We start from the raw sequence: 11637 nt of genomic DNA, 5'->3' as shown, positions 1-11637 counted from the left end.
GCATGGATAGACTTGGTCTTCCTTACCTGCGAACCATGTAGTGCTCTCCCAGGTTTGTCTTTCTTTTTAGCTCTTTGTTTTACCCTCTGGTTTTTCTGTGCTTTTCTCTTGCAGGTTCTTGATCGTGTTTCTCTCGTTAGTTTGTGCTTTGGTCTGTCCTGTAATGTTTATGTGGCCATTATAGTTTTTGATGCCTGGGTTTTGGACTTATTGTGTTTTTGTAACCCTCAGGCATCGGGTTGTTACCACGGTTTTCCTCCGCCAAAAGTGAGGGCTTTTTAATAAAATTGGGGTACCGTCCTCTTTCCAAAAAAAAAAAAAAAAAGATAATCACTAGTGACAATAATCTTCATCCATGTTCTTTCATATTATTACCCATCAAACACTCTGAATTAATGATCAGTTTGCTGATCGGGTGCGAAGTAATTTAACATATATAGGGTACATAAGTAAATGGAAAACCATAGGCAATGAGAGCACATCTTTCACACCCACTCGACATTGTCCTCTAAGTTTAGCTGTGTTTTAAGTGCTCAAAACTGTTTAAAGAGCACATCTATATAAATAATGGCTTCCATGTTACTCTGTAAAGTTTTGATAATGACTTTCTTATTGAGTAGAGTAAACATTAGTTCTGATCACAGGATCCAAGGCTTCCAAAAGCATCGTTAATGCTGACGTTTGAAAAATGCGACTACTTGATTGTACACTACATCCTTGGCATTCACCCCCATGATGAAATCTATGTGAGCATAATCCTGGATGAACTGAACTGAGAGCTTGTCTACATCTTGAGATTTAAAATTGTCGAGTAGAAGCATGACATCTTGCACATCGGAGAGTGCGTCTTGGCCGCCATAGCTAAAAAAGATGGGAAGGTCATGGGGAATGTTAGAGAGGTTATAAATAGGTGGGCTGGCTTCCCCGTATTGCTTCAAATTATAGTCAGTCCGGCCGTAGTTGTATTTTGCCACAATGCCATTTCTTACCACTGCAAAAATTACATTGGAAAAAAGCTCCAACATGAATGACTAGTTCTCGGTGTTTCTAACAAAGACTACCTAACAAGATCAGTAATGTTATACACATTTTCCAGTTGGCCCATTGCCTGCTGTCTTCAGAGTAAAAAATGACAATAAAAAATGTACAATGTTTCAGAAGAGTATGCTAAAACAGTGAGGCAGGGGAACAAACTTACTCTGAGCAAGGTGTACCATATTCTTGACCGATGTTGACTGTGGTTCATTCATCAGGAAGAGATCAATAGTGGAGGAGTTGAGACAGCAATTCTTGCCTTGAATCAAGCATATATGATGTCAGTATGATCTCATAACCTAGTTATTCAATACTGTTTTCTATATATAAATGAATGCATATGTGCTGTTAAATATAAATCTATGACGAAGCTACGTACTGCTCGCTGCAAAACAACTAATGGAAATACATACAAGAAGTGGGCACAGACAGCAAAATACCAGTCAGTGCACTTAATAAGTCATAGCAGTCAACTCCCGGATGGGCACACAGAGACTGGAGAAGGTTACCAACAGGCTCCCTATTTAGAGGAATTGCAGAAAACCATGAATTTAGATCGATCAGCATTGGATCTTGTTCTAAAATCCGTGAGATGAGGGTTCTAATTAATACTTGGGTACTTACTCTTTTGGATTAAACTCTGTAAGCCCCAAAACCTGGACGATCTGTTGGCAAATTAATTAAACAAATTAGTACTTCTTTCATGCCGTCTCATCTTTGAAAATATATATTATTTAGAGCATATTGGTAATGTATCTTGGATGACTTTATAATTACCTCGAAAACAAAGAATTTGGCAGCAACAACGCCGAGTGCAGTGCTTATGTGGCTCAAATAAGCTATGGGACTCAACAAAGCCGCTGATTTCAGCTGCTTCACCAGTTTACCTTCCGAGAAGGATGCCAAAGCTACTAATGTCCCCTGCCAATAAAGCATGATTCACGCGTTCAAATTTACCAAAACTTCTGTAAAAAATAAAATGTAATTGAAATAATAAGACGATCCTCACAAGGGAATGGCCCACATAATCAATCTTCTGCCCCGTTTGGCCATACACAAAGTCAAAAACAGCCGGTAGATCAAACGACGCCAATTCATCCCACGACCAATTCCAGAAAGCCTGTCATATTTTCATCATCATCAAACCATAAATCATACACAGGACTGCAAAAAATTGAAGAACTATATATATCCACATGCATGGACCACTTCAACTTGATCTGATGGTACACATATTTGTCGTATATATAGTTAACAGATGATAAACTCTTGTTCTAAATTTTAATTTAATAGGTTTAACGGTCTAACTATTATTCTAATATAAAAAATAAAATAAAAAATAATGATTAGACTCTAGTAAAGGAAAGGAGGAAAACCGGTTGATTAGAGTCCAAGGAGGTATGTCGTCTGCTAAATCTGGTCCCTCTAGTATTAGCAATCCACACATCGAACCCATTATCGGCCAAAACCATTGGCAGGTTTTGTTCCGGAGAGTTCAGCAACCATGTCATTCCATCCTGCACCCACACACAGTACCACATTAATAAGCTAAAAGAACTTAATCATGAGCAGTAACACCGACGTACTTGCGTAGCTAGCTAGCTACATCGTTAAATATTAAACTGCACGATGGCAGCTATGTATAATGGTTTATGTATACATAACTACACATGATGAAAAAAAAAAAAAAAAAAAAAAAACTACACATGATGAAACCAGTTGTTCTGGGAAAATGCAGTCCATCTTTTTTGGGCATTCCCTATTAAAAGACGCCTTTGTTACGGCCTTTTCTTTTCTTTTATTTTCGTGTAGCTTTTGCTATATTCAACCTAATGGTACGCTTGGAAAGAATGCCATTCTGAGCGCATCACCCCGAAGTTTGCTACTTTGCTCTGACCAAGTTGACAAGACACGTGTACTTATCTCGTCCTCAGTCTTTTGACCAAAATGATCGAAAGGAACCTGGTCCCACAGTGTGGCGCACGTACAAAAATCATCTTTATTGCCATAACGTGGCACGCGGGTCGACGCGGACTGACCAAGTTCTTTTGTAACATATTCAAAACCTAGAATTATCAGTGGAAAAATCTTTTCACGATTAGAATTCGTATATCAATTCATATATCAATATTGATATATAAAATATATATTTAAAAATATAATGTGAATTAAAAATAAAAATAATTTTTATAAAATAGAAAATTTTCTTCCTCTCTCAAATTTTTTTATATTTTTTTCAAATAAAAAATAATACCGATATACGAATTGATACACGAACTTCCTTATACTTAACAACATTCCAATCAGTTCACACCTCACACTCAAACGTGCAATTTCCCTTAGCAAACTCTCGATCTCCGATGCTCCCCTACAAAACACCTTAAATAAAGTTGAAAAGTGCCACCTTATTTTATGAATAAATCTAGGAAGTAGCTACTGCACACTCTACGTGTCTTAAGTAAAATACCAAAAATACCCTACAACAAAATCAACGTAACGCACGTTCCCTCTCTGATTTCTCAAAGCCCCTGTTGAACCTCCTCAACCCTTCGTCTTCTTTGATCTAAACCCTCGAAGCCAAGCCCTCCCCACCATGACCTCAATCCTCAATCCCTAAGTCCACCAACATGAAGCCCTCAATCCACTCGACGTGAAGTCACCCTCAAACAAGCATCTCTCACTCCAGCCCCCCTCCCCCTTGCCCTCTACCCTAACCCCTCCCCCTTTATCTCAATCATGATTCTAACCCTCCCATCTTTTCCTCCAATTTGTCTCGTAAGAGTTGATATTTCCCTCCCACATGCATAGCGAAATTGGCCCTTTCGAGTTGATCTTCTCCTCATGTCTAAATCTCGAGCCCTCTCTCCCTCTCTCACTTCTGTAGACTTCTCTCATTGACTTGTTTATTTTTCTCTATGGCTGATCACTTTTCTAATAGTCTCGCTTTTTTTTAATTTTTTAATTTTTTTATTTAATCTTGAAGTATCACTCTATCTGGAGAAGTATTTATCGAGAAAAATAGACCAATGAAGTGTTATTTGATTTCATTGTCATAATCTCAAATCTCTGAATGGCCTCATAAGACTCTCCATTTCTCCTTCTCTCCACTTCACGAGGGTAGCTTTTCTTACTTTCAAGTGGATTCTTCTAGATTGCGGACATCATGCTACAACCTGATAGCTGAAGCTTTTTGCAATTGATCCAATCAATCTGATCCAAACTACCGAGAAGAAAATGAATTTCGTATGTAATTCCCGAAGCCAATCTTCGTTGTCGTATTCTTCTATTAATTTCTTAAGATTTATTCGATGATTATTTGAGTTTTGATGTTTTGAGACTAACTTCAATATTTTACTTTCGGGTTGAGAGAGGGGACTGCACGTGGGACCTTCCGTGGAGGTTTGGAGGTGGCTGGAGGTAGCCGGCCGCATGAGGGGGTGGTGATGGTGGTAGCCGGTGACATTGCAGGTGGCGCACAGCCATGCAGGGTTGGTTAATCTGAGAGAGGGATTAGGTAGGGGGAGGGGGCCGGGTTGAGAGATGGGTGAGTGAGAGAGGAAAACATTTTGTTAAAAAAAAAAAAAGACATGACACATAAGGTGTGCTGGATCATATGTGAACAGTTCCATAGCATGACTCTTATTTTATATCAAATACAGCCAAAACTAGACAAAGATCTGTGTCATTCAATTACCAAAATTAACCCATGCTGGATTAAGACTGGCCGCCGCTTAACCTCGCCATCACTAACACGACCTTCTGGGATTCTTTGCAGGCTGAGTATGTATCCATCTTGGGTCGTCACCTGCAAAACACATGCACAATATGGCCGGCCACGTTAGTTCACGTAACTGTTTAACGAAAGTGATGAATACCAAAGTTAAACTATTTACGCATGAGATAGTTTTGAGCTAATATATAATTACTTCAAGCTCCTGGCATTTGTAGCCATGTACAGTCACAGAAGAAGCGCATATGCCAGCCGCTGGTGGGGCTACGGCAGTTTTTTTTGGGCCAAAGAAGCCACGACTCAAGCCATGTGCTCGATGAGGCTGAACTGCCAAGACCGAGATCACTAGGACACAGAAGAACCAGGAAGCAGACAGGCCCAACAAGCTGCCACGGACGAAAGCCATACTAATTCTATCTTAGTTGGCTTTGTGTGAAGGGTTTGAGATTGAGCCTTCCCCTTTATATAAGAAAAAGAGAACTAACCATGCGTGGGGAAACGGATTGGTTTTTTCTGTTCTTTTTTTCTTTCTTTCGTTTTCGGCTTAATAGACTAAGTGAAGGTCTTGGCTAAAAAGCGTGACTAATTTTCCGTTTCGTTCCAGTGGGAAAGGAATATATAGGTGGGGGTCCCAGCAGCTGGGATCTTTCTTGAGGAACTGGATAATGGATATGGAAAAAACATGACCAGATCTTTCTTGAGGAACTGGGTAATGGATATGGAAGAAACATGATCAGAGGCTCTCATCACTCGCACAAATTCGAGGCATGGATTGGTTAACCAAAACTAATCATTTCATTTTATCTCATCTCATCATTATAATTTTTTAAAATTTCTATATAAAATATAATAAATAATTTAATTTTTTGAAATCATAATACAAAGTTAATATTAAAAAATTATATTATAATAATATTTTATTTATTACTATTCAAAACATTTCATTTCATTTTATCTTATCTGTAAAACTAAACGAACTTTTCAATTTCTAGAACAGGAACAGATCACAGCAGTTGGAGTTCAGTGGTCTGGGATTGGAAGGACCATGATATTCTCGATCATGCACGATGGCAAGCTAGCATTAATATTTACCATGGCGTGCACAAGGGTGGGGGTCCGGATGATTGGTTTGTTACTATGCATGATACTTCTGCCCATGAATCATATAAATGTATAGGTGGTCTGCAAAGGTGTCGTATATATGGGCATGCACTGAGTGATATAAACTGATTTTTTTAACTAGAAAAAAGAGCTTCAGTTGCATCTTGATCGATTCTTTTAGATTATTATATAATAACAGTAGTACTTTTGGTCGATCGACGCTTTCTTTCTTTACTCGCGTATGGAAATTATCTCTATATACAATTAGAACTCACCTAATAACAATATCATATTATAAAATCTTACGTTGGCCGGATTTGTGAAGACATTGACGTGTTAAAATGTGATTTTGATTTGCCAATACATCAGCGGAAACCGATTGCCGTGACCTTGATGATCATGGACGTTTTTTCCCTATAGATATGACACATTCCTAGCTAAGTCAACAAACCCAAACAATAATTAATTTATTAAAAAAATAGTAATAAAATTAATAAAGTAGTCATGTTGATATTGGAATCGTACGTGGGAAACAAAAAATAATTTAGAGCATTTTCATTGGTTTGACCAAATGAGAAAATTGGCCAAAATTTGAATAATATGTGTCAAAAAAACTCCACATTAGATTGGACATATCTAAACTAATTTAGAGCATTCACATTAAAATCCCCATAAAATTTCCTATAATTTAACTAAAAATGACATTCTCTAAAAAATTTTCCTAAATTTTACTTATCTTTCAAAAGCCTCCTACATCCATTTTCCTATACTTTCTCTATTTTATTAAAATAATATTTATTTATTATTTCTTTATTACTTTTTTCTCACATTTCTATTTACAAACTTAACTATTCAATATTTTTTCTTATGTTTTGAACTATTACTCTAGTAAATATTTTAAACAAAAATTTAAATTATTTTTTTGTAGTGGGTATGATAATATTTTTAAAATTATTTTTTTATATTTTCGTAATTATTTACATTAATTACTTTTAAAATTATTATTTAAAACTATAACAAATATAAGTATAATAGAAAGTGTAAATAATTGAAAGTAGATGAATATAATAAAAAATATAGATTATTAGAATAAAATATTGATAAAAAATAATTTGGGAATGAACAATGGTTCTCCAAATACCCTAAATACTTTCCTTAAAATGGAGATTCGGATGTAGAGGTAATTTTGATGAAATTCCAAAAATTTTTCTCAAATTATAGGGAAAATGTGGGTATGCGATCCCGGTTGGGAATGGTCTTAGACTTTGACCAAAGATAAATAACTACTATTCATTCATTAAACATTAAAATATTAATTTCTCATTTCAAACAAATAAATTAAATTAATTAGGATGTAATTAACATTTAACATTTAGAATATGATTATTATTAACATTTAATAATATTTTTTAATACTAAATTTAATATAATATAATGATTATTAACATTTAACAATAATTTTTTAATATTAATTTAATTAGAATATAATTACTATTAACATTTAATAATACATTTTTGTAATATTAATTTAAACTATTTTTTTCTGGGAAAAAATAGGGGATGGTTTGTGAAGGGCAATATGTGTTCGGTGTTTGCATTGCCTGCTAAGCAAAATATAGATGGTTAGAGGTCATGGAAGCTTGGCGTTGAAACGAAGCCATCATGGTGATCATGTTCACTTGAGGGCTTAATCCGGAAGCTCAGATTTCTTTTATTCACGGAAGCCAAGACATACATTATGTGCATTGGATGGCCTAAACAAATGGAGAAAAGTCGGGTGACTGGCCTGTGATGATCGTCATGACTGGTTGTACTGAATTTTATTCGCGCATTGCTTGAATTCTGACTCTTTCCGAGACAAATCAAATCCATTTAGATAGAGGCACAACATAAATCTTCAAGGATGTTCTCTTCAATTTTTTCAAGATTTTCCATTACAATGACTCATTATTTGCTTTAAGGATGCTTTAACAAGATAATCCCGAGTGACAATAATCTTCATCCATGTTCTTCCATATATATTACCCATCAAACACTCTGAATTAATGATCAGTTTGTTGATCGTGTGCGAAATAATTTAACATATATAGAGTACATGAGTAAATGGAAAACCATAGGCAATGAGAGCACATCTTTCACACCCCCTTGACATTGTCCTCTAAGTTTAGCTGTGTTTAAGTGCTCAAAACTGTTTAAAGAGCACATCTATATATATAATGGCTTCCATATTACTCTGTAAAGTTTTGATAATCACTTTCTTATTGAGTAGAGTAAACATTAGTTCTGATCACAGGATCCAAGGCTTCCAAAAGCATCATTAATGCTGACGTTTAAAAAATGCGATCACTTGATTGTAGACTACATCCTTGGCATTCACCCCCATGATGAAATCTATGTGAGCATAATCCTTGATGAACTGAACTGAGAGCTTGTCTACATCGTGAGCTTTAAAATTATCGAGTAGAAGCATGACATCTTGCACATCGGAGAGTGCGTCTTGGCCGCCATAGCTAAAAAAGATGGGAAGGTCATGGGGAATGTTAGAGAGGTTATAAATAGGTGGGCTGGCTTCCCCGTATTGCTTCAAATTATAGCCAGTCCGGCCGTAGTTGTATTTTGCCACAATGCCATTTCTTACCACTGCAAAAATTACATTGGTAAAAAGCTCCAACATGAATGACTAGTTCTGGATGTTTCTAACAAAGACTACCTAACAAGATCAGTAATGTTATACACATTTTCCAGTTGGCCTATTGCCTGCTGTCTTCAGAGTATAAAATGACAACAAAAAAAGTACAATGTTTCAGAAGAGTATGCTAAAACAGTGAGGCAGGGGAACAAACTTACTCTGAGCAAGGTGTACCATGTTCTTGACCGATGTTGACTGTGGTTCATTCACCAGGAGGAGATCAATAGTGGAGGAGTTGAGACAGCAATTCTTGCCTTGAATCAAGCATATATGATGTCAGTATGATCTCATAACCCAGTTATTCAATACTGTTTTCTATATACAAATGAATACATATGTGCTGTTGAATATAAATCTATGACGGAGCTACGTACTGCTCGCTGCAAAACAACTAATGGAAATACATACAAGAAGTGGACACAGACAGCAAAATACCAGTAAGTGCACTCATTAAATCATAGCAGTCAACTCCCGGACGGGCACACAGAGACTTGAGAAGGTTACGAACAGACTCCCTATTTAGAGGAATTGCAGAAAACCATGAATTTAGATCGATCAGCATTGGATCTTGTTCCAAAATCCGTGAGATGAGGGTTCTAATTAATACTTGGGTACTTACTCTTTTATATTAAACTCTGTAAGCCCCAAAAGCTGGACGATCTGTTGGCAAATTAATTAAAAAAATTAGTACTTCTTTCATGCTGTCTCATCTTTGAAAATATATATTATTTAGAGCATATTGGTAATGCATCTTGGATGACTTGATAATTACCTCGCCAACAAAGAATTTGGCAGCAACAACGCCTAGTGCAGTGCTCATGTGGCTCAAATAAGCTATGGGACTCAACAAAGCCGCTGATTTCAGCTGCTTCACCAGGTTACCTTCCGAGAAGGATGCCAAAGCTACTAATGTCCCCTGCCAATAAAGCATGATTCACGCGTTCAAATTTACCAAAACTTTTGTCAAAAATAAAATGTAATTGAAATAATAAGACGATCCTCACAAGGGAATGGCCCACATAATCAATCTTCTGGCCCGTTTGGCCATACACAAAGTCAAAAACAGCCGGTAGATCAAACGACACCAATTCATCCCACGACCAATTCCAGAAAGCCTGTCATATTTTCATCATCAACAAACCATAAATCATATACAGGACTGCAAAAAACTGAAGAACTATATATATCCACATGCATAGACCACTTCAACTTGATCCGATAGTATACATATTTGTCGTATATATAGTTAACAGAAGATAAATTCTTGTTCTAAATTTTAATTTAATAGGTTTAACGGTCTAACTATTATTCTAATATAAAAAAATAATAATTAATGATTAGACTCTAGTAAAGGAAAGGAGGAAAACCGGTTGATTAGAGTCCAAGGAGGTATGTCGTCGGCTAAATCTGGTCCCTCTAGTATTAGCAATCCACACGTCGAACCCATTATCGGCCAAAATCATTGGCAGGTTTTGTTCCGGAGGGTTCAGCAACCATGTCATTCCATCCTGCACCCACACACAGTACCATATTAATAAGCTTGAAGAACTTAATCATGAGCAGTAACACCGACGTACGTGCGTAGCTAGCTATCTACATCGTTAAATATTAAACTGCCCGCCCACAACGATGGCAGCTTATGTATAATGGTTTATGTATACATAAACTATACATGATGGCACCAGTTGTTCTGGGAAAATGCAGTCCATCTTTTTTGGGCATCCCCTTTTAAAAGACACTTTTGTTACGGTCTTTTCTTTCTTTTTGTGTAGCTTTTGCTATATTCAACCTAATTGATACTCTTCAAAAGAATGTCATTCGGAGGGCATCACCCCGAAGTTCACTCTGACCAAGTTGACAAGACACAGGTACTTATCTTGTCCTCAGTCGTTTGACCAAAATGATCTAAAGGAACCTTGTCCCACAGTGTGGCACATAAATCATCTTTATTGCCATAACGTGGCACGCGGGTCGACGCGGACTGATCAAGTTCTTTTGTCACATAGTCAAAATCTAGAATTATCAGGTTCACACCACACACTCAAACGTGCAATTTCCTACGGCAAACTCTCGATCTCCGATGCTTGATTCCCCACAAAACAAGTTAGGTAAGGCTGAAAAGTGCCACCTTATTTTATATCAAACACAGCTAAAACTAGACAAAGATCATGTGTCATCCAATTACCACAAGTAACCCATGCTGGATTAAGACTGGCTGCCGCTTAACAACGCCATCCCTAACACGACCTTCTGGGATTCTTTGCAGGCTGAGTATATATCCATCTTGGGTCGTCACCTGCAAAACACATGCACAATACGGCCACGTTAGTTCACGTCACTGTTTAACGAAAGTGATGAATACCAAAGTTAAAACTATTTCAATAGTTTTACGCATGGAATAGTTTTGAGCTAATATATAATTACTTCAAGCTCCTGGCATTTGTAGCCATGTACAGTCACAGAAGAAGCGCATATGCCAGCCGCTGGTGGGGCTACAGCAGTTTTTTTTGGGCCAACGAAGCCACGACTCAAGCCATGTGCTCGATGAGGCTGAACTGCCAAGACCGAGATCACTAGGACATAGAAGAACCAGGAAGCAGACAGACCCAACAAGCTGCCACGGACGAAAGCCATACTAATTCTATCTTAGTTGGCTTTGTGTGAAGGGTTTGAGATTGAGCCTTCCCCTTTATATAAGAAAAAGAGAACTAACCATGCGTGGGGAAACGGATTGGTTTTTTCTCTTCTTTCTTTCTTTCTTTTTCGGCTTAATAGACTAAGTGAAGGTCTTGGCTAAAACGTGTGACTAATTTTCCGGTTCGTTCCAGTGGGAAAGGAAAATATAGGTGGGGGTCCCAGCTGGGATCTTTCTTGAGGAACTGGATAATGGATATGGAAGAAACATGATCAGAGGCTCTCATCACTCGCACAAATTCAATTTCTGGAACAGGAACAGACAGCAGTTGGAGTTCAGTGGTCTGGGATCTGGAAGGACCATGACATTCCCGATCATGCACGATGGCAAGCTAGCATTAATATTTACCATGGCGTGCACTAGGGTGGGGTCTGGATGATTGGTTTG

The 11637-nt window shown here is 37.3% G+C and overlaps 2 protein-coding genes across 4 annotated transcripts; both read right to left on the bottom strand.

Annotated features, from left to right (window-relative positions):
* Positions 1 to 334: 334 nt before the first annotated feature.
* On the bottom strand, positions 335 to 5326 carry LOC122303640 (triacylglycerol lipase 2-like). The gene is made up of 9 exons (XM_043115504.1): positions 4962 to 5326; positions 4730 to 4840; positions 2412 to 2552; positions 2045 to 2155; positions 1813 to 1956; positions 1660 to 1700; positions 1476 to 1555; positions 1199 to 1294; positions 335 to 991 (listed from the first exon to the last, which is right to left on the bottom strand). Exons 1-9 carry the CDS (start codon positions 5169 to 5171, stop codon positions 669 to 671), a joined length of 1257 nt encoding a protein of 418 aa, XP_042971438.1. The 5' UTR covers positions 5172 to 5326; the 3' UTR covers positions 335 to 668.
* A 2526-nt stretch (positions 5327 to 7852) lies between these two features.
* On the bottom strand, positions 7853 to 11637 carry LOC122303352 (triacylglycerol lipase 2-like). Of its 3 annotated transcripts, none has more exons than XM_043115106.1 (9): positions 10980 to 11637; positions 10741 to 10851; positions 9923 to 10063; positions 9575 to 9670; positions 9328 to 9471; positions 9175 to 9215; positions 8991 to 9070; positions 8714 to 8809; positions 7853 to 8506 (listed from the first exon to the last, which is right to left on the bottom strand). In XM_043115106.1, exons 1-9 carry the CDS (start codon positions 11187 to 11189, stop codon positions 8184 to 8186), a joined length of 1242 nt encoding a protein of 413 aa, XP_042971040.1. In that variant the 5' UTR covers positions 11190 to 11637; the 3' UTR covers positions 7853 to 8183. The 3 variants fall into 3 exon arrangements, with proteins under 3 accessions (XP_042971040.1, XP_042971042.1, XP_042971039.1); XM_043115108.1 differs by having other exon boundaries at positions 7853 to 8376; positions 9560 to 9670; positions 10980 to 11635; XM_043115105.1 differs by having other exon boundaries at positions 9560 to 9670; positions 10980 to 11631.

This window comes from Carya illinoinensis, chromosome 3, assembly GCF_018687715.1.
Source record: "Carya illinoinensis cultivar Pawnee chromosome 3, C.illinoinensisPawnee_v1, whole genome shotgun sequence".
NCBI classification, from domain to species: domain Eukaryota; kingdom Viridiplantae; phylum Streptophyta; class Magnoliopsida; order Fagales; family Juglandaceae; genus Carya; species Carya illinoinensis.
This window is presented reverse-complemented; position numbering and strand designations above follow the sequence as displayed.